Source organism: Epinephelus fuscoguttatus, linkage group LG2, assembly GCF_011397635.1.
Source record: "Epinephelus fuscoguttatus linkage group LG2, E.fuscoguttatus.final_Chr_v1".
Taxonomy (NCBI): domain Eukaryota; kingdom Metazoa; phylum Chordata; class Actinopteri; order Perciformes; family Serranidae; genus Epinephelus; species Epinephelus fuscoguttatus.
In genome coordinates this window covers 11,510,164-11,534,224 of record NC_064753.1, presented here as the reverse complement: position 1 = coordinate 11,534,224, position 24,061 = coordinate 11,510,164, and the positions used below count along the sequence as shown (strand labels likewise).

The 24,061-nt window shown below is 41.1% G+C and overlaps 1 protein-coding gene across 1 annotated transcript in view; it reads right to left on the bottom strand.

The window, feature by feature from the left end:
- itfg1 (integrin alpha FG-GAP repeat containing 1) overlaps positions 1-24,061 on the bottom strand; it is a 181,890-nt gene that overhangs the window by 110,996 nt on the left and 46,833 nt on the right. Inside the window, exon 9 of the mRNA XM_049602359.1 lies at positions 9,936-10,030. Coding sequence (XP_049458316.1) covers positions 9,936-10,030 — 95 coding nt within the window. The remainder of the gene's footprint in view (positions 1-9,935; positions 10,031-24,061) is intronic.

Here is a 24,061-nt window from a genome sequence, read left to right as displayed (position 1 = left end):
GATGCTTAATCAAGCAGGATTCATCAGGCCAAGATTAAGCCTGCAATATTAGTAACTAATCAAACTCTGTCAAATCAAACACAACTGTTGCATTGTCATGGTTGCCTTGCTATAATTTATACATGATGTTGTTTCCTGCCAAGACGTTTGATTGTGTCTCTCAAACATTACCTAATGACACCGATATGTGATGATCATATTGTGTGAACATATGGCAGAACAAAAGCAGCTGATGAAAGATTTACAGTAATTGTGGTACAGATGATATCGCAAAGCTCGACAGCAAAAGTGGAAGTGATAAAATTGGCCTTTTTCAATGGAGCTGAGCAGAAAAACAATAATGTATGTCATTTTTCCTCAGTGAGATGAGACAGTGTTTCCCCTGTGTTTGTTTTTATTGCTCAGCGGTATTGTGTGGTGAACTTGCAGGAAATCATATGGGCCTTCGTGAGGATATTAAAGGTTCTAATCTAATCAAATCATTTTTTATTTGAGAAGCTACCGCTACAATGAATAGCCAACCTGACAGAGGAGCAACTTAAATAAATCATGAAGCAGTTACTCCTTCCTCGTGGCTGTGGAAGTTTTGACATTTAATCACTAAATATAACAGAGTATTTGAATAATGTCAAGTGCGTGTCTATAGATTAATCAGTGGCCTAATGTCCTCCCAGTCAAACAGAGCGCTCCTAAGTCTAAATAACCCCGTACTGACATTCGCTGGTTCAAATGTCAACATATTAACACCGAATTGAGTTTGAGCGCGTGGAAGTGTGTTAGCGCAGGGATCCAAATGACCTAGTTAATGGAGATGAAGACGATGATGGGATTTGTGCTTGCGAGGTAATCTGATACCTTTAATGGTAGTGAGGGGAAGGATCCCGCATACAAATAGCTTTTTATCAAACAGCGAGAAACACAGCCTGTGCACAGATAGCTTATTGTGGTGTTCTGCATGCACACACATGCACACGCCCGTATGCACACACAACCACACACACACAAAGCACAGGAACATGCTTATAGAAATGAGCATAAAAACCAGAAGGGGCACAGACACAGACCCCCGACATTAAATCGTTCTCCCGGCTTTGCTGATGACTAAAGTGAAAAAGCGACGGCATGCTTGCAGACTCCCATTGATTCAACTTGGCGGAGAGAGCTCCCGCTTCATTAGGCCAAGAAATTAAAATGTGGGCGGCCTGTGGTGGAGGTGGGAGGTGGTGGGGTTTACAGGGGGATGTGGGGAGGTGCTGTAACATCGACAGACAACAAGGCTGTCTAAGGCAATAAAATGTACCCCCCCCACCCAAAAAAAAAAAACAGGCGTGTAATGAAGCAATGGCTTTTATGATGCCAGCGATATAATGACTGTAATGCTTATCACATTAGAACTGCCACTGAAAGACAGCATGGGTCTCAACAGTGGAGGAGTGGGCGGGAAGAGCACATGGATACCACACTGCAAAATACAAGTTAGGTCAGTATTGCTTTACTCCGCCTGGGCAATTGTGTGATTGTAGCTTTGCGTATGGGTCTACATGTATGTTCTGATAGTATATTTAGGTGATGAAATGTCTGAAATATTCCACCCATTTACACTTTTTCTGTTCCAAAAAAATACTGGAAATGAAATATGATTATATCTGAGAAAAACTGCACCCTCATAATTGTTTGTATTTTGGCAGCCCCGTCTCCCAGAAATTACGTTTATATAAAACTAACTTGAACTTAGCAGCAAATACATAAAGACGACCAAATTTTGTTTTCCATTATACATAATAAGGAAATTGTTGCTGATTAATCTGCTGATCAATAAAAATGTTGACACTGAACGAATCAGCAAAATGTCCACTGACAACATATTTCAGTTATTTTCAGCCAAAATAGGCCATCTTGCAATGCAGTATCCACCCGTAATGGCTGCAGTATTTTATTTATTATTATCATTATTTATTACCTTTTTTTTTTTTTAATTAATATTCAACCAAAATCATGATCTTTCCCTAACTTTAACTAAAGTGCTTTTGTTGCCTTGTTGCCTTCACCTAAGACAGAAGTCTGGAGGTAAATCCAGGGTTCCGGTGTCAAGTTTCTGCACTTTGTACGCCCGCCATCCACCCCAACCACCTTCTTTGTTACTTGAAAGAAACATTGCCTTTGGCAGCATTTGGAATTAGGTATTAGTAGCTCCTATTTGGGATGCACCCGTGGGTGTTTCTATGCTTTCTGAGCAGCTTCATGGATGTTTACTCTCAATAAACGATGCAACCATTTTTGATACAAATTACAGCAATCTGGCACACAGTGCTTCACTACAAACTACAAACTGACTTCCTGTTGCTTTCAGAACACCAGCATGCACCTGTCCCTTTTACCTCATGCAGTGCCGCCCTCTGCATCCCACCTTCAACTCTCCAACACCACCCTGGGGAGGCACACCTCAGTCTGAAAGCCTCTGCACCATCTTAGTGACTGAGGCAAGAGAGCAAATAAGCTATTTCCCAAAATGTTGAACTGCTCCTTAAATGGTAGAGTCTTTACTCTAGCTATCTAATGAGCGTTCCACAAATCAACCTTGTTGTATAGCATGTGTTTTAAAAAATCTGACAGGACATCATCTTTGTGTTTCCACCAATCTGGTCATCAACTTTGTGTCTAAATCAAGGTGGCTGGTCACTTATTCAGTCCAGCTAATCATTTAGGCCCAATGACACAAAGCTCACATGATGCAGAATGTAAATTTATGATTACGCTTTTCAGAACTAAAGCAATTACAACAATTTCATTTACATCCTGTGCATTAATGTCAATATACAGCCTGGTCAACAATCACAATGTCGGCATTGTATGTTTTGGCAACGGATATGTTACATTTGCACGTTTCAAAAGTATCACATCAACATTACTTAAGTGACATAGAAGATAATCTGACTTTGTCACTGAGAAGTGGAGAGAATGGTGCCTGTGCACCATCATATCATCTCAGCGAGACGCCTGCAAAGCTGCAGACCACTGTTTGTCATTGCCGTAGGTGCAGGTCTATTGTAGTAGCCAGTGGTGTGTTTCCATCAACATTTCAGGCTTTAGACGTGGGTGTCTTGTGGCTGCCCATTGGCAGAAATAGTGCAACGAAAAGCAGTTGTTTACCATGACATCGCTGCTTTTCCTGCCACAATTTGTGCCCCCAAAACTGGGTGTTTAAGCCAAAACGTGATCTTTTCCTAACCATAACCAAGTACATTTTGTGTGTAAACCTAACAACATATTAACAACAGTGTTGTTGAACCGTAAAGTTTCAACATATCTGCTACATAATAACGTGCAAATATAACGAATCAGTGGTTTGCTGAAACATACAATGACAACATTTTGCTTAGCAACTGGGATGAAATATATTTTAAATCCATGTTGTATGCAATACAGCTGGGGAGGTGGTAGTCCACTGACACACTCTGAGTGTAGGGGTCAAAAGATGTGCTGGTAGAGTGAGGATGTAACAGCTCACTGTGATGACTTTTTTTTTTTTTTTTTTTTTTTTACAGGTAGTGATGTTGTTCCACATATTATAATGACATTTCTAACCATGTTTTTGTCCATCCTATGCTGCCTTTATGTGTGGTTAATGGCATCTGTAACTATGTACAAATACACCTTGCACTGACATGTACTTATCCAAAATACCCAGATACAGATTGTTTTTCATCAGCAGGTGTAAATGAGGTCATGGTTTGCTCCCGGAAAGAGGCGGTCAGAGTCAGAGCCAGAGCCAGAGATGGAGTGAGACCATATGTCTTTGTGTCTGCTGGGCAGGGCGGGGACACTGCTACCTGCTGTCACTGTCACCTCTTTGACCACTGACTGACCGGCTGACTGGGATAACTGGGGGGAAGCTGTCTGGCTCACACTGGCTGCCCTTACACTGTCTGGGCAGCAACAGTAGGCAGCTGGTTTGGTCTTTGTGGGGGTGGTATGTGTGTTTTGCATTTGTGCATGTGTATAAATGGGGCATGTCAACAAGAGACCAAAATACACACAGACGTGCAGAGATAAAACATATATACATAAGGGGGTGGTAAGTTCATCAACACTGAAGGATATTTTAAAAAGTAAAACAAAACAATGCTAGCATAGTACAGTGCTGAAAATGGTTATGCAGCATGTGTTGTTGATCCAATGTAACAGCTCCTGCAGTGATTGTGTGGGCATTAGTCACTGTTTAGGAATTTCTTTGTTTTAGTCTTCAGACACCATAGTCAACATTAGGTAGCACAAAAGAACAGTACCAACAGACCCAACGCTAATCAACTGTTGCCACCCACAGAGCCAGGGGATTTGCCCTGTGGCCACCCTGTGGCTACTTGGGGTCACTCACACACTGATGGACCGTTTGTGAGAAAGCTGCGTCCCACCATCGTTCTTTCACTACAAACAGACAGACTCAACTACTCCTGATTTCATTCACAGTACATAAACTACACCTGATATTGACATGTCCTCTGTATCTGGATGCATAATAGAAACAGCTGTTATTAATAAAGATTTAAACTGCACTGTGATCTGATCTCAATATGCAAATTATGTAAGTGGTGCTGTTGAACTTGTAAACAAACGTTACGCTCCAGTTCAAAGGAAAGAAATGCCATAGATGGCCATCATTCATTTTCAAATCACTTTTTGTGAGGGAAAACTTACAAGCTACTGCTGATACTTCTGACCTTAGCTGGACAGGTTAAAAGGATATTGATTTTCAACCAGCTTTGTATCATAACCATGTGGGTAGTATGTGTAAATGAACTTTATCTTGCCAGCACCCAGAACTTCCTTGTCATTTTCCAGTGAAAAATGTTCGCTGGCTCTGGGCTGTTGCTTGAACTACATATAGTACTTCCACACTTTATATGCCTGCCACCACCACAGGGGTCAGCTTGTCCTGAGGCTCACCTCCTCTAACAGCACAAGGCCTCAGGACAACCCTCACACAATCCAGCTCGAGCAAATTATAGCTAAAGAAAAAGTAAACTACATCAACTATTGGCCATCTACGACAAAAACCCCAACACAAACTTCAATGCGATTTGGCCCAAACAGACAATACAAGATGACTATCTGACTGCTGTGACAGATCAGAAACTGAGAAAGATACTATGACTATGTACAGACTCAGTGATCACAGCCTGGCCATAGAGACTGGTAGACACAGGCAGACCTGGGTGCCTACATAAGACCGGCTGTGTCAGCTCTGTCCTCAGAGACAGGTGGAGACAGAGCAAGATTTCCTGCTACAATGTTGCACACACGAAGACATCGGAACAAAATTCTTCACAAAAATGAAATATAAACTCCAGGATTTTGACACACTCTCTGACCACACTAAAATGCAACATGTGCTTGGAGAAAACAGTGTCAGCGCCATGGATGCAGCAAGATATGTCAGCACCTGTCACAGCCTAAGAGACAACCAACACAACAACATATAGTTCCTCTCATCACAGATTGCACTCTGCCTTTTTTATTTACTTCTTCATTTCATAACATTTTTTCTCTTTCAAAATGTATGTCTATGCAGTTGTAATAATACATTGTTGTTAACTGTTTTTGAATTGTCACTGTCTTAAATTGTAATTGTGCTTTGGCAACACACAAGAAATGTCATGCCAATAAAGCTCTTTGAATTGAACTGAGAGAAAGAGACAGAGAGAGATAGAGAGTAATACGAGAGTTTGTGAACCCACCAGCAGGAGTGTTTATGGGTCTGGTGCGGCGCAGTGCATTCTGGTAGTTGTAAGTTTTCAACCTCTTGAGCAAAAGCAAATGCCACAGCCCCTTTCTTTGTTTTCTCAGGTTATGTAGCACCAATTTCGAAAGAATTTGCTTCTTTGTATTGATAAGATATCAGCAGTGATATACTTCTTTTAACTAGCAGACAGAGGTAAGTTAGATAACCTTTTAAATTGCTGGGCAAGATTTGTTTTAAGAATGTGGTCACACTGTTCAGACTACATTTAAAGTTGGCTGAGACAGCAATATGGTTTATCACAATATACATTTGAGCATTCCAATCACAATGCGTTCAGTGTATTTACTTACATTTGTATTTGCTTTCCTAGACAGGATATTAGATACAGATCATCTAATGATGCCAGAAGTATCACTAACATGGTGATATGCCATAACCTCCCCAGTATATGTGATACTCAGGGATGAGAGATAAAAGTGAATACTTGAACAGTGTAGTAGTGAACAGTATATTCTTGATATTGATATACATTACTGTAAATAATTTAATGATTGTAAAGATCTGGTAGAGCAGACCTCAAAGACCAGTTAGACATTACACTGATTCACAGTGCTGATACAGGCAAGAGAAGATGACCTCTTGCTTTATTTATTCACATGAAATATGGATTTTCTACATAATGATGGATACATTTTTTCCATCAAAACAAACAAACAAAAAAATCCCATGCGACTATAAAGTGTGGCTGTGACTTTGCTGGTCGTGTGTGAGTGTGAGAAAGAGCAGATAAGGTGCCCTTGATTGATTGTTCCCTCTCTGCCAGATTTTATGGCCTGACAATGAACTTCATCGTTGACCAAAGACACTAACTACAGTATATGGGAATGTAGGGAAATGAAAGCAAGTCAGCAACTCCTAATGCATACATGTGCTTCAGGTACAAATTGTTGAACACTTAATTTGATGAATTTTGTCATTAGCGTTTTTAGGAGTATCCTGTTTATTGAGGGATGGTATGTCTTAATTATTGTTCTGATTAGAGAAGTCCATTTGTAAAGCCATTTCATCAGTACTTAAACACACTGAGATGTTATTCAGCAATACTGCTTGGCTCTGCATTTTGCTGTATCGAACTGGAAATGAGCCATGCTCTTAAAAATGCAATACGCTTTCGGCTTGTTCTTGTGAATGTGTTCTCTGATGTTCAGGTGGTCTTTCCTTCTAGCTAACATAATATATAAGTCACATTTTTGTTTGCTTTCTTTTGCTTCAATGTCCTTGACAAGTGTAACACCCACAGGCACTCAATTACATTATTCTCTGCAGTAATGTCCGATTGTGTTAGAGAATGTGGGTGAGGAAGAGGGGAGGTGCAAAGTAGAATAAATGTGATCAGTGTGTGTCTGTTAGGACAGAGAATGAAGCGGAGAGATTGTTGGAAGCCCCCTGCGGTTTCTTTCAATATGGTGATCTAAAGGCCTGAAGCTGCTACAGAGGTAGAGGCAGAGCTGTGGCTGAGACCACAGGAAGGAAGGAATGAATTGCTGTTTGGAGATGAACTATAGACACACACTAGTTTTTACTCAGCGGGACTTCCAAGCACACCCAAAGGCATCTCATCATGTCTTTGCCGGTACGGAATACATGTAACTATCACTCGCCATTCCTCTTTTCTTCTTTTCCCACCCTCATTCCTTCTGATGGGATGTTCCTCTCAAAGTGGCAATGAAGGGACAACAGAAAGAGCATTTTTGGCCTATCTTCCTTCCTCCCCCTCCACCCTTCATATATTTTTCTATTCTCATCAGGCCATCTTTTCTTTCCACTTCTCTCCCTTTATTCCCCTATCCCTCTTGAGTTTTCTCCATCTCTTACTCTTCACTTTCCTCAGTCTCTCCCTCCATTTCCTCTGTAATTGTCAGTGGGCAGATACCTCAAGGGGAGACATCTGCTGACTAGCTGCTCCACTGTAATGGACCAACACACACCTACAGTACACACACACGTGGTGTGACATAAAGCATAATTATCGACTCATACAGTGTTTATATCACGAATAATGATGAACAGATGAGTATTGTGATGTTAATAAACATGTATGTGTTGGCTTCTGCTAGTGAAGGTTTGACTGTACATTATTATCACTACTCCATGAAAACGTAGTAGCATAGAGAGAGCCTGTTTTTTTATCCCACACTGTGTTCACCCTTCCCTCTCTGCCTGTCTCTCTCTGTGACAGTGATGACTGTCTCTCAAACACATAGCGACACAGAACACAACATGTGTTCACTTCATCCATCAGTGCGGATAAGTCCTCCTCTCTCTGCCTCCCCTCCCCTCCCTTCAGCACTCCTCCTTTCACTTCTTCCTTAAATCTTTTTTTTTTGTTGCTGACAGGCAAACAAAAGAAGGCATGTCCACAGGGAGTGCGCGTCTGTGTGTCTCCATGTGTGTGTCTTTTGTGCGCATATGTGTGCGTGGGGGCGGACATGCAGATAAGCCTGTAATATTTCTATTTTGGACTGGAAAATAAAAAGAAGTGGAAGCTAGTTTTCTGGTGGCTGAGGAAGGAAGAAAAAGGAGTGGGGGCTTCTGCCAACTGGTAGGATGCAACTGAAAAGAAACACACAAGATGCTACGTAGGTGGTGGTGGAGATAGTGTGTGTGTGTGTGTGTGTGTGTGTGTGTGTGTGTGTGTGTGTGTGTTCATGAGAGTTTAAGAACTGTGTGTGAGCGTGTTCGTGGACATACATTTGCTTCTGCATGTGCACATTGTTCGGATGGGATTGCATGTGTGTGTGCTTATCTGTTACTTCTATCTTGGATGGCTCTGCAAACAAAGTGACACCCGCTGAATCAGCCCTGATGTCTTCCTAAGCAGTGAGCCGCATGTTTAATGCCTTCCTAAAATAGACAGCTATTGTATGTAGGAATCGGAGCGCTGGCACCGCAATGGAGCCACTGGTGAGGTGGGTTTCCTGAGAGAAGAGACCTGATAAAGGCTCAGACATACTTTTCTCATTGAACATCCGCAGACAGCTGCAGTCATGTGGTAACGCACACAGTTCCATTCATCGTACAATTGAGGGTCCCGTCAGCCTCCAGCGGTAAACAGGAGGGCTGGGAGGTGAGCTTGCTGTTCTCGAGTGAAATGGAAACTAAAAGAAGATGCTAATGGGTTCGGAATGAATGCCTGCCGAATATCCGACTTAAAACTAATTTCATTGTGGCATGGCTGCTGTGGCCGGCTTGACCGCAGCAAAAACACCTTTCTATATATGGCTGCAATTGAATGTAATAAACTTCCAGTGTCTCTGAAACTGAGTGAAGCAGAGAGAAATTTCAAGCAAGTTCTGAAGAACTGGTTAGCAAACAGTCTCTCATAATAGGGACCTTGCAATAACTAATACAGTGTTGTCCTTTTATGTCTCTTTTATTTTTGTCAGTAAATATATGGATATTGTATTTGCACCTATTGGCCATGCCAGACCTGGCATCTTGCCCTCCCAGAGGATCACAAAGGAAATAAGTCTGCGGCGTTCTTGTGTAATTAAATCCTCGACAGTTGTAGATGTATGTGGAAACTGTCTTCAGGTGAAGCAGTATTTAATGATTGTCAAATCTATGTATGTATCCATCTATCTATCTAGGTATCTTGCAGATGTGTGCTAATGGCGACACTTAGATCACCTACAAGTGACCTCTTTCAGACATGATAGAGATTACCAACCTCTCCAAGTAGAAAAGGCCAGAGTTGCATAACGTTTTTAAACTGCTGCAAAAAAACAAAAAAACAAACTAACAAAAAAGAAAATGTCGGAGGAGGTCATGGTGGGTGGTGGGGTCAAGTAATAGCTCGCCTAGCAGCAGTGGACTGTGGTCCCTATGCATCCACTGAGCATGTAATAAGAACCAGTAGAGAAGAGGACAGTTGAACAAAGCAGTGTTGTACAAATCAGAGAAGTGTAACAAAGAACAGAGCGGTGCCCCACTGTCTGACAGATTTAAGCAGAAGGTAAGAACAGAAAGCAGAGTAGTACGAAGTGGTGTTTTAAAGAATGGAATAGTAAAGAGCAGCTCATAGAAGAGTGCTAAATACAAAAAATAAAGTGGTTTACCGTGTAGAAACCAAGCTAATCCATTAGAATGACTTTGAACACAGCTGTCAGTGTGGTCATGTGTGTGTGTTACGTACCTCTTTTGAGCCTGACTTGGCCAGGTAGATGGCACTGCTTTGACAGGCAACATCTAAACACACGGGGAGGAGGTGGTCCTGGTAGCCATCACCATCTGTCAGAAACAGACACAGAGAATTAGATTGAGCGGCAGCAGTGTTGGATTGAACCAGTGGGAAGTGTGATCCTTTTGTTTTCTAAAACTGTGCTATTTTAATATTTTCACTCCGTCAGAACGCCATGGATTTGTTCTGGAGATGACTTTGAGCGCAGCGCAGTTTCTGGCAACAAAGAAATTGTTTCTGTTTTTTTTTTTTTTTTTTTAATGTGTGAACTGGATCACAGGAACACCTGCTTGTTTCCTATGAGCAAACACACATCCAAGCAGCACTTGTCTCTTTGATGCCTTTAAATAATGTCAGTTGACTTGAAGAAATCATTTTCTCCACTGATTTTCATCGCTATTAATTATTATTATTATCATAATGCCATGCAGGCTTCATCTAATGCATAAACAGTGACAGAGCCTCCCGAATCAAAACAACAGCTCTTCAAAGCAAAAACACTTCAGCGCACCAGGTTCAGTTTAAAATTTCACACCACACGTACACTTACCATGACAAAATAATCCTTCATTAAGTGATGTCGACTGAATAATAAATCATGTTTCACCACATTTGCATCTGCAAAAACAGACATCATTATGATCTACTTGTTGGTTTCCAATGTCTTCAGGTCTTCGACTCTGTGAAGCCTGAAACAAAACATTGTGGTGCTGAAGGAAAGCAGAAACTGCATAAATTCCTTCAAGGCTTCCAAATTATGTAGTTCAAATTACAGATTTCAGCTGCAGAGTAGTGCACACATCCACTACAGTATAAACATGAATAAAGTGAGGCCTCAGTAAAGCCTATACTAGACATAATTAAAATCCCTCTTTTTGTGGTGGTGTGTTACTACAGATGGTGTAGTGAGTGCAATTGTTCGGGCTGAAATACACTCAGAAATAATCAGAGGTTTTGCCAAAATTCAGCGTGAAACCAGGGCTTGGAAATACAACCTAAAACCACAATAAATTATTACATTTACCTTGATCATCGTGATTGTTACTTGAGCCAAATGATAATCGAAATTGAAATTGAACTGGCAACCACTGTCCTGATGGCCCGGGGCCAGGAAAAGATTTTGCAGGGCAAGTTGACTGGCCAGTCACTGGCCTGGGCAGCAAGTCAGAGTCTGAGACATGAGCGCATTTTAGAAGATGTCGTTATTTTCAAAACAAATGACAGAGTAAATGCATTATGGGATGCGTTCGGTATCTCACTTGTACTCAAAAAGAAACTTATGAGGCTACATAAAGAAAGAGGGCTTGTCTACTTTCGTGGAAGCAACAATACTTCTGGGCAGATAACAGCGACTGTGGTATGTTTGGTACAGTTTTGTATATCAATATTACATATCAATAACTAAAGGAAAACATCCAAATCTAAAGGGAATGTCACTGTTATACATATCATGTCAATCAAAATATGGAAAAAAGGTTATTTTTATCATTTGGCTATGAAGAATATGGATCTAGGAGGGCGTCATCAGCGCATGTTATTTTCTCTTTCGTGTTCACTATGATATGTTTCTCTTCTTTATTAATTTATGTCAGTCTTTCTTTTAATCGAATGTTTGTTTTTTTCTAAACACCAGTTGTTATTCTCAGTTTTATCACATGGGGTTGAGACATTAATGGAAATTGCACAAAATTTAGGTCTGTAAAGGATAATATCAGTCATCAATAGATACTGTCTGAAGTCATTGTTTACTCACAAAATGGTTATAGTTGTTTGACAGGAACTTCTTTAATCACTTTTGATATTTAGACATCACACATGTGTATTTAATAATGTTAATAGGCACTGCATACCATTTAAGAGTTCAAGTTCCAGGGCCCTGGTGTGATGCCTCCATGCCTATTTTTTTTTTCCTATGACAGGTCTGTGAGAAAGGTCTATTAATGTGCAAAAAACACTCTGATAATTAAAAGAACATACAAACATTTAAGTAAACAAGTTTTCTGATCAATTTATTGCTGTATTATGAAAAACACGAATTAACAAAAACCTCTGAATGTCTGATATTTGGTGTGCTGCACAGCTTCTGAGATTTGGCTATTTCATAAAGACACACACTCTGTGTTCAGAGGCTGGCATATAAATTGACACCAGACATAGAGAGGTGAAACTGCTTCCAGGCTTCTCATCGCACGGTTTGTCTGAATCCTTTTCAACGGGGCAAGTGCAACACTCCCAAGCAGATGTTGTGCCATGTGGAAGGGGAAAACTGAATGACACTGATGATGAATGACAGTACAAAGCAGAGGAGGAGGAGAAACTGAATGTGGCTGTCAGGGGCAACTGAGCGAGAGGCAGAAAGGAGGAGAAAATGTGAGATAGATGAGGAGATACACTATTTAGGATAATAAGTCAACAAATCCATGTTGTAAAATTATAAAAAAAAAAAAAAAAAGTCTAACTGCGATTGACATTGGTAATTGTATTTGTTTCCAAAGTTAGATTTGTTTTCCCATACTGTCATGTCATTACAGTAGTCATTACTACTAACAATGAAAAATGCTGAATTCAAAGGTGAAACTACATATAGGTATCAGTGGGAAGTGAGAAGAGACTATAAAGCAGATAGTTTGTTTGCGCGTTTTTTCTAGTCAGTTTCCTTTAAATCACTGTAAAGGAAAAAAGTATTTCTCTGCCGTGTGGACAGAGAAAAAAAAGAAAAAGAAATGGTAATGACAGGATACAAAATGAGGAAATCTCTGGAAGGTGTCCTGCAGTTCATTCATTTTTAATTTTGACCATTTTCAAGGTAGTGACTCATAATTTAAAGTCTGCACACGCTGTAATAACGAAATGACATGTCAAGTTTACCTCCACTTTTGCACTTGGGCTGTGACTAACAATCATTTTTGTTATGCATTACATCTACTGATTTTTAAACATTTCAAACTTCTGGAGCCTGAAGTTATGTTTTGAAATTGCTTGCACTGTCTGTCAACAATCAAAAATCTTGCAAAAAGCAATGGTATGAAATAAAAGAACACCTGCAAATACCTATGCTTAGAAAGCTGTGACCACTTCATCTGTAGCCCCCCCCCCCACTCATCAGTTTAGGAGCACTCAAGGTTATCTTGGCTTGCCCATCACCTCATCATCATCATCATCAATGGCCAGCCTCTCTGGGCAACATCCAATGTTTTGGGAGATCCGCTGTAGCAAGCAGATATCCAGGCCAAGACTTCCTCTTCCTTATGCCGGTTATTTTGGCTAATCTTAAATCATTGTCAGATGACAGCTGATGGCTTCCAAGATTACATTTTGGCCAATACGTTCTGCCTCTCCACACAGACTACCTGCTGCTAAAATGTAATTGGTCACTCGGACTAGAAATGGAAATCAAAATGCTTCTGACACCAAATCCTGTTGCCTACAGATTATTTATTTAGCGTATAGGGGCTAACAACTAGAAACATGCTATGAAGTTGCATTATGGGAAATGTGCTTCAACTATGCCAGGGACTAAAAGTTAGGATATCTCTTTTGTACATATTATAACCATTTGTTTGTTTTCTAATCTGTTTCTATCAAGGGCCCCAGCTTTGTGGAAGTGCAACACTATTTGTTCAGCACAATTTTGCAAACTTCCAATCTGTCTAAATTCTAAATGAAGGATGAGTTAGCAAACAAAAAAAAAACATCCAGGCAGAGGCGGCAGAGGTGCTGCAAATATCTAGTGCAGTCATGGTTGGAACCATAACAGTGATTTTTTTTATTTCCAAAAACATTTAGATATGGGCATTGGTGTCTAATTAGTTGCATTGCTGTAACTGTAATAAAAAAACAAACTGAAATACTCAGTATTTCGTGTTTTGCAGTATAGATAAATGTGTAGATGGTGAGGTACTGTATGCAGAGAAACAAAGAAACAGGCAGAGACAGAGACAGAATGAGTGCTAATTCAGTCCTACAGAGGTTTTAACTCGCCATTCTGTCTCCGATGTTTACTGTCAGTTCTGATACACAAACACACACACACAGTAATGCTCCTTCCCTCTGTCCCACCTGTCCTTACCTCAATGAATACCCTCTTTCATCTATCTATTCATCTGTCTCTCTTTTATTCCCGTTATGCTCTCCCTCACTCAATTCCTCTCCCGCCCTCCTCCCCTCTCTTCTTCCTCCTCTAGCTCACTTCTCTGTCAGTCATTCTGTCTCCCTCCTATTACTCTCTCCTCAGTCTTAATGCCTCTGTTTCTCTGTCCATCTCTCCTGCTCTTTATTCACCATCGCTCCCTCCCTCCCTCCTTCCCTCCCTCCTGCTTTTCATCTCTCAGTCCCGCTGACAGTGCGTGGTGTGATGGAGATTGGCTGAGAGACTTGCAGAGGGAGGAAACTGCAGGTGTGGGTTGAAACGAAGAGGGCGCCAAGGAGAGGGAGGCCTGGGAAGGATGGGGCCAAGGAATGGAGAAAAAACAGAGGAGAAAGTAGGTAAAGACTACAAGATGAGAGAGAGAGAGAGAGAGAGAGAGAGAGAGAGAGAGAGAGAGAGAGAGAGAGAGAGAGAGAGAGAGAGGGAGACTACAAGACAATACCCAGAAACTGCGCAGATATGCATTGACACATTGGCATTCATAGAGTACCACACAACACCAATAACAATGCAAATCACAATATGCACACGCACAGATGCACAGAGCAGGATGCAGCCAGAAGCCTGTGTCTCATTACCAACCCTATGATCTGATAAAGATCTGTGTGTTTACTGCAGCTGTGTGTGCTAAAGGTGTAATAGAAGGGGAGAAATGTGAGTTATAAAAATACATAAATGCTTACATAAACACACAAAACACAGTTTCCAACTCTGGAAGTCTTTCACTAGACATATTATTCTGTATACCTCCATAAGCCCAAGGCAATTAAGAAAAAGAGCTCCTTGTTTCTAAAATACCTCTCTCCCACATCTTTCTCCCATGTCACCTGGTCCGGAGCCAAAGGAGTGCATCTACAATCATTCCACATTCATTTCTGCAGAAAAGGTTCACTCTGCATGTGTCACAAATCAAAAGTCAAAACTGTCACATGGCATGATACTCTACATGTAGAGTTTGCTTTCATCTGCCAGTTTTGAACGAAAGCCCCACATCTTACAAAATGGGCACATGTACACAAAGTCATCAAACATGCTCATTTTGGGTTTAAATCAAATTTAGTCCTTCTCCAGTCTCCAATCTTAAAGGGACAGTTTGGATGTTCTGAAGTCGGGTTGTATGAGGTACTTTTCCATATTCAGTGAATTACATGCAGTTGATGGCGGTCGACACGTTCCTAGTTTGGAGAAGCAGACAGGAGTATGGACATGAGCCAAGCAATATACTGGTGCGGACGAGGGCTGCAGCAAAATGTATCAAAAAATAATATATCAGTTCTGTGTGACTTTAAAAGGGTTCAGATTCTCCAAAATCACACAAGACCACAAGCCACCTAACCGATCGAGATGGTGGTAGACCAGCAACTCCTTTGTGCTACAAAGTAAAGTTACTGTTTTTGTCAGGGGGGTCTGGTGGCTTGGGAGAGTTCATAGATGGTTTTAACAGCTTCAGTTTCCCATCGGAGAGGGCTGTCTGACGGGAAGGTGAAATGGTGTAAATATTCTAAATATAGCTTACACTTAAACTGATATTAACTTTTTGAGTTGGGCCTTATTTAGGTGGTTAAAATATGTTTTGCTGCTGCCCCTGTCTACAGCAGTAAATTGCCTTTCTTCTGTGGTGGTACCCCTGTCTGTTTCTCATGGATGTACAGACAACTGTCACTGAATTACTGAGGAAAGCTTGAAAACGTGATAATTCTCAGGCAAGTTCTGGAATTATAGTGTCTTTTTTCTATGACTTCTAAACACATTTCTGGACATTCATTCACAATGGATGGAGATAAGAATATCCCCAGGAAATATAAGTCACACTGACTCTAATAATATGTGTATCAGCGTTGTGCCACAGACACTGCCGCAGCTCACATCAGTGAGCCAAACTACAATAACTAAGTTCTTGTTGTTTCCAGAAGATTGGCATGCACCTGTCCCTTTCACCTCATGCAGTATCTTTGCCTCACGTCTCTCCCTCCATGCCCCCTCCTTCAACTCTTTCGTGCCTCCCTGGGGAGGCGTGCCTCACAGTTTGAAAACCGCTAGTATATTATAATAGTGTATAAAAACACAAATGGAAGTTGTGAATTTTCCTTCTAATACACAACACTTGCAACATGCGCAACATTTTTAAATGTATTCAAAAATAAAGTGCTAATTAGTGTGTAGATCACTGTGGGTGGGTCCTTCTAATTGACAGTACTACTTATGCATAATTACCGCGCAGCAGATATTGGAATAAGAAAGAGGGTGACGCAGGTTTTACCTTCAATGAAGGACACTTTTGTGTTGGATGTACTTTGTAATTTGCATTAAATTGCATATTAAAATGTGCAAATTAATATCTGAACTTGAAACTGAAACCATAAACCCAGGAGACTCTATCATTTGCATATGGATTAGGATATTGCTAAATGCCAGGGATATCACAAAATGGTACTTGATTAGGAGATTTTATTTATCCCATTGCTGCATTTTTATTTCATTAATATGGTCTGAAGGGATGTCTTTCACATAAACGTAGCTGCATGTTGTTATGTGATACTGTTCACACAACTGACTGATCTCAATTAGCCGGGCAGCACTCCAGTACCTCCGTTTTACAAGTACACGTATTTCTGCCGGAGTCTGAGAGAAAGCGATGAAGAATGTGAGACTGAAAAAGCAAAACGAGTCAGAAAGCGGAGCAGACTGGTTGAAAACATGACAAGACAGCTAGTGAAAGGAGAGAAAAAAAACAAAGGGAAATGAAGGTAAAAAAAATAATAGTGTGAAAGGTATGCAGTGGTTGAGGAGAGAATGAAGCAGGCAGAAAAAAGGGAGAGGAGGAGAGGTTGGATGTAACACAATATAATAAGATGAGTGGAGAGAGAACGCCTGAGGGGAGAGCAGAGAGAAATAGGCTGTCCTGTTAACATGCTGACTTACCTGCACGCACGCACGCACGCACACACACACACACACACACACACACACACACACACACACATTCACGCAGACATACACACACAGCATGATGACAGCCTTTCCAATTTTAAATATCACCTCCAAACACATTCCTGTCTCGCTGTCTGAAAAAATCTCCCTATCTTAGCTGCTGGTCGCAGCGCAGCCTCCCTCCATCCTACCTGCAGTGAAGCTAGCTGACACACTTGGTTGTGGGACTTCGTTGTGCTTTACCTAATGATGAATTATGCATTGGCCGCTGTCACTTTGAAAAATGCAATTACCTCAGTGATAAGGCAGATGGGCCTGTTTTGTCTGGCATATGCTGTGCATCTATTAAGAGTCTAGTCCTGGAAACAGAACTGCGAGCACACAAACATGGGCCTGCTGACAGATCCCCATATGCATCCAGGAACATACACATGCACATGAACATGCATGCATACACCTCAAGTTCAACAAATGTGTGATGCCTGTGGAAGCTACTCAGACATACGGCATTCAGCTAAAAGGTACAACAAATACAGCAGATGGATCCAAATCGATTGTTCTTGGTTGGTGTTCACAGCATTGATCATGTTGGGCATGTGTGGGAAGGTCAGTCATGTATCTGAGATGATGCTGTGGCAAAAAAAGGACAGACAAGAGATTTTTTGTGTAATTCTAAAAAAAGGTACAATTCACTTCCAATTTACAAACATATCCTTTTCAATCATGTGAAAGTGGTACTTAACATTAAATCTTAAATCTCTGTATGTTCGATGAAAGGCCAGGTTTGGCCGTAAAACTAGATTAATGACATACGAGATTGGTCCATTTATCAGCAAATGGGGGTGACTTTCTTAAAGATTTTTTCAGGGCTTTATTGCCTTTAATATAGAGCAGCTGGAGAGTGACAGGAAATGGGGGGGAGAGAGAGAAAGGAGATGATATGCAGCAAATGGTCAGAATCGAGCCGGGGCCACTGCAGGGACTAAGCCTATATGGGACGCACACTCTACCGGGTGAGCTGGAGGTCACCCTCAGAGGGGCTGTTGAAGTCTTTTTGTTGATGTCCACTAAACAGTCAGAAGAAAGTGAACCTATAAGTAGCAACAATCGAAAAGCAAATGCAAAAAAAGCCTGTTTCTGGCCACGCCCCGCTTCTCTCTGGTGGTAAGCTTATGGGTGAGTCCTCAGATTTATTCTATTTGCAGAGTGAGGCAGCAGCTTTTTTACAAAGTAGACAAACAGTTTTATCTTTGGTGGTAATTTTGCCCTCTACAGGGTGGAACCCAAAATACTTCCACAAATGGCTTCTAAGCTACTTTGGTGTAGTGATTATCTAATCAGCACGGCTTTGCCTCCTACTGCCTTTCATTATTATTTATACATTCATCCACTCAATGTCCGCTGCTGGACCACAAAGCAAACTACTTCAAACTGTCCACTGAGCTTATAGACTGTACAATTTGAATTTGAACACGTCACTACAGTTGTAACATTTCATTTGCTCAAACAAGTGTTTAAATTTCTAATTAAAAGTGGAGAGCCCACTTAAGGGTCCTGAAACACCAAGCCAGCGGCTTACCGTCTGTCAATATCAGGCCATCACTGAGCATCTTTTCACTAGTATTTGTGATGTGTCCCACACCACTGGTGCTAGTTGGCCCTTGTTGAGCAATGAAATCACTCTGTTTAGGAGTTCAGCTCAGTGCATGAGAAGAAAAACAGAAGCGAGGAAAGTAAACAAATGGCTAAAGTCAAAAGGACGCAGGATCGAAACAAACATTCTATACTAAGCATGTTTTTTTTTGTTTTGTTTTTTTATCCACTCAGCTCTTGAGCCAAAACAGTTTGTAAATGTATGTATTTTCGCTCACTGGCGGACAGTTATCATTTATTCTTTTAAACATCTGGTCGTGTTGTTAAAGTGCTAACTGACCTCTTGAATATTTCCTGCCTCCTGTTTTCTTTTTCTGAATTACATATAAGCCCTAACGGCACCTGCTGGTGGTTATTATTATTTCCTCTCACGTAGGGGAAGAACGTACATGCTAGATGGCCATTGGTTGTAGTCTTTGTAGTGTGTTCAAATGCAACTTCTTGGCCAAGGCACAAGTGAAGAGAGGCGATCCAACAGTCAGCCTTTGTCGCCAGTGTTTTTTTGATGTCGATTTGGTGTGTCTGGGCCTTACGATCACCCTCGTGCCACTGAAGACCTCACACAGCACTCCAAAACCAAAATCACTCCAAAAATCTTAAGACTATGATTACATTTTTTTTGGAGAGTTGCTAATGGCAGAATGTCTGATCTCATGAACACAGTAACACTCACCAGGTATTTAACTTTGATCGTGTTAGAAGGCAGGCATTTCTAAATATAGTTCCATGAAGAGGACAAGTTGAGGTTTAGAATATATTCTTAAAACTGAATTTCCTAAATACATGACGAGAACTATATGGATAGAAATTTTGTACATCTGAAGCTGCCACAGCTTACTAAATGAGCTTTCTTAGATGAATTCCTAGATAAAGCTAAACATTATATTTTTGTAGGAGACAGCAGGCAGAGCTGCAGCACTGTATCCAACAGCTTGAAAAACATATTAACGACAAAAGCTGACTTTTACCGCGTATACTCAGAAGCTGCTGTGCGTCATCTTTTTTTAAATCATGTGTTTTATCATTACCGTTGCTGATGTCCTCATATACAATTAGACATTTAAAAAACACAGAGACAGACAGACAAATAGAAGGAAAATGTAGAGGAAGCTCGACACAGTGTAGAAAGAATAGAAAAATGTAGTTTGAGAAAGACAGGGAAAGGTGGAGGTAGAGGGATAGAGGGAGAATTGACAGTGTGATGGAAATAATTCCCACTTCAGATCACACAGGGATGTAATGCTGCTCTCTTCTCTATCTCATCCTCTCCTCTCCTCTCCTCCTCTCTCCCTTCATTCCTTCATTATCCTCCCTGCCATCTCCTCCCTCTCTACATCATCCACCTCGGCTTACGTTTACTTTTCTATCCTCTTTTCTATCTCACTTCATATCATGTTTGAAGTGTGCCATTCCCCCTCATTCTTTCATTTGCCTCACTCTCATCCTGCCTCCCTGCAGTCATTTATTCAAGTTTTTTGGGTAAAGCCAAAATGTGCCCTTAAATAAGCCTGGGAAACACTGTAGCTGGTCTGAAAGGCTCATGAGATGGTCACACACAGAGGAAAACATTGATTGATAATAATATTGACAGAGTTAAGCTGGTGGACAGAGATAATGCTGATGCAGTGTGAGGACAATTTAAGTAGGTAAGTAGATAATGCGTAGAATCATGGGAAAAAGGGACAGACACAAATATAGCAACACATGTACAATTTAATGCAAGAGTGATAAATTAAATTGCATTTATTTTGTATCTGCAACAGAGAGGTTTTGATCCAACAGGCTGAAATTTGTGATGTTGTATTGAACTACATTGTATACTCTCAGGTATTCTTGTTATTTTCTCCACCCTTCATGCATGCACTACCATGGGAGTGGGGTAGCGACAACTCAAAATAACAGAAATATCTGAGACTGAATGTGAACTGCTGTGACTTCATCTGGTGAATCCATCACATTAGATGTGGGCTACACAACATTTTTATGTTCCCCTAAGAATGCGCTTGATTGGTTCACTGGACTAGAGTCAGTAAAACGTAATATATTTATTAGGGGCTCAGGGGGTGACTTGGCTTACAAGTTTCACTTAAATCCCTCCAATAGCTGTCGAGACATTTCACTAAATACCAAAAAGGTCAGCTTCATGGTGGTGACACAACAGAGATCAAAAGGGGTCAGGAGCATCCATCCTCTGGGGACCATAAATGTCTATATGAAAAATTTCACGGCACCCACTTAAATGATATTTTTGGTGTTGGAGCAAGCCTTGCTGTTCGTATGGCTAAAAATGTAAATGCCATCACCAATTGTTACCACCTCTCACATGAATTATATTATATGCTGACAATCTTCTGATTCAAAGCTAATTCTTCATGTAAGAGGTTTATTTTGATAAAATCACTCACAACTCCACCATTCACCATTATAACTACAACACTAGCTTTTAATGCTAATGACAATAATTAACTTCACATGATCTTAGCAACATATGCAGTAATAAGAACTGAGGAGAAAGGATCATTGCATCTGTTCTGTATTCTTGTATCACACCGTAGCTGTGTGTGTGCATCTGTCTTACAACTATAGTGGAATATAAAAAAGAGGAAACATTGCTTGCTTCAGGCCGAAATGCATCCATTTTGGACTATGGCATTAAAATATTTAAAGAATTTTTACCTAAGGGCGCAGGATATCTTTCAGTTTTGTGTGCAATTCTTGTCAGAGCCAATCTCCTCTGACTCAAATGAGTCTCCTATTCAGCCCCATTGATTTTTATAACAAACACTGACTCCACTCACATTGAAAGGAAGTATCTCTTTTTGTCTGCGCCTGACAGGATGAGAGCTGGGCTAAGGTTCAGACTGCAGGTGATTCAGATTTGTTTCTCAAATCATATCTTTATGACAGATTATACACACTGTCATATGCAATTGATCAAATCGGATTTGTGTTTCATTATCAACCTATTTGCATCGGTTGCTGTGGTAACGATGTAGCCATCAGTAACTACAGATGCACTGGTGGAGTGGCTTTCCAACATGGAAGCATGAGAAATTGAGGTCTTTGCTACGTCCAGTTTTACCAGTACAGAAGTGCCCCCCAGCCCCTCTCCATAACTTCCAGCAGCCATTTAGTTTGCATGGTTTCTGCTCAGTGCCTCTGTCACTCTGGATTTGATGTCGGAGTTGTGTGTCACATTGTGAATGATGCAAAAGACACTGAAATCTGATTAGAGCGTCCAGAGTGTCCGGACTGAGACGCATCGGTAATAATCTGGTTGGAATCGTATCTCCAACCACCTCCATATTTGGTTTGGATCAGGGCTGAAAAGTGAAGCCAACATTTAAGTGCCAAAAACTGCAGTTCCTATAATGTCCACTTGAGGCTGGCTCCAAAAGTGAGTCAATTCCCATAGACCCCCATGTTAAAATGCCAAACCTTACCACAGAAATAAACATGTTTACATCCTGATACAGTTTTGGTGTCTATAGCTAATTTCTACATTCATGATAACTGCATGGGGGCTGAATTTCAATGTAATTCACCTTTAAATATTATTAAGGCTTAGATTTATGCATAATTAAAGGGGTGGTAGCTCATAGTGACAGTCTGTTAACAGGTTTCCACAGCAACATTGGCTAGGTGACGTAACCATGGCATAACCCCAGATTCACAGAGTATGGGCGTAGCCATTGCTGCTGCTATTTTGGTAGTTTTCAGTTCATTAATGTTAATTGTAAGGTTTTGATGACTTAAAAAAGGGTCTTGTTCAGCATTTGGTTGTACTGAAAAACCCTCTAAGGAGTTAGATGTTCAGTTCTTAAGTACATATCGTTTTAATGGTTTTCAAGCCTGTTTTTGGCTAGCTAAAATTAGCATTGGCATTATCAGAGTTAAAGCCCAACTTCCAGGTTGGAGACCATGGTGAATAAATGTGTAGGAAAATGATGTAGAAACTTGATTAAAACAAAAACATATACACATTACAGTGACTTTTGGGGTTGTTTTTGGGAGATAATTTTGCTTCCGCATCTAAAAACCCACTAACCGGAAGTGACGTAGCGTAAGGGAGTCCGGCCGAATTCGATTGAGTGTAACATTAATAAACATGGACCCCAGTACTAGTTTTGAGACTGAAGAGGTTGAAAATGTACATTCATATGCATATGACGGCCCAAGGCTTATAATTATGAGCCTGCTAGGCGTCCAAGAGACCAGGAACAGATCAGCGTTGGGAGAAATAACGGCCACAGGAGAGAAATAGAGCTGTGGTGTGAGGAGAACCAGTGGAGAACTGGGCAGGTGTCTTGGTGAACGACCAGCGTTAGCTAACAACAGCTAACGATGTCTAACGCTGTGTTCACATCACAACATTACGTTTGCCGTCACGTATTAAGTTATAACAAAGCTACCAATAGTTCTGTCAGTATTAACTAATGCTACTTACCCATAACAGAAACTAATGCGCAAATATCAGCTTGTATCAGACGTGTCTTGCTATGCATGTTATAACTCCACATTACTGTGTATTGACGTCCGCAGGGGAGAGAGGGAGAGAGAGAGAGAGAGATATGAAGATTTCCTGATAATTTTTTGTATGATAGGTGCTTGTGTGGGAACTGCCAGCCCATGCCCTCAGCTGTGGAGAGTATGTGCTGCAGGGAGGTGGAAGCCTTCAGGGCTCTGGTGGAGAATCTGACCCCCAGACCAGACATAACATGCCTCACACTGCCCATCCACCCTCACGCCGCCCGCTCCCGTCTCAAACACGGAGGCCTCCCTCTCCACGGAGCCCGACCGCCCTCGCACATACCCCTGAGGCTCGGGTCTCCCTCTCCGCACCTCGGGGGTATGTGCGAGGGCGGGCGGGCTCCGCCAGGAACATAATCCTCCTGTCCAAAATGAGTGCTGCACATGACCGCATTTTTGGTCACAGATGAAGCCGTGAAATTGCGCCTCTTCACCTGCACAAAACGCATCCAGGCACGAAAACTAACTCCACTCCTTTTTCTGTCTGGAAAACGGTGGACTCGATGTCCTGACAGACTCGAGTTTGTGCAACCTGCACAAGCACAATAATTCGGCATAATCACAAATGGTGAAATGCACTGTTAACAACCGAAAAAATACTAACTCACAAGTTTACTACCACTCAGACTCACTACCACGTACTACTGCGCATTGGACAGAGGCAGGGTCAAGGATGCAGAGTCCTCTCGTGACGTAGTATCAGGCGATGTTGAAAAAAAAAAAAAAGCGTTTTTAGAAGAGGAGCTAAAAAGAGCCACTTTTTCCTCTGAATTTGTGCCCTCATGTCATGTAAACCATAATAAATTGTGAATTAACTTCT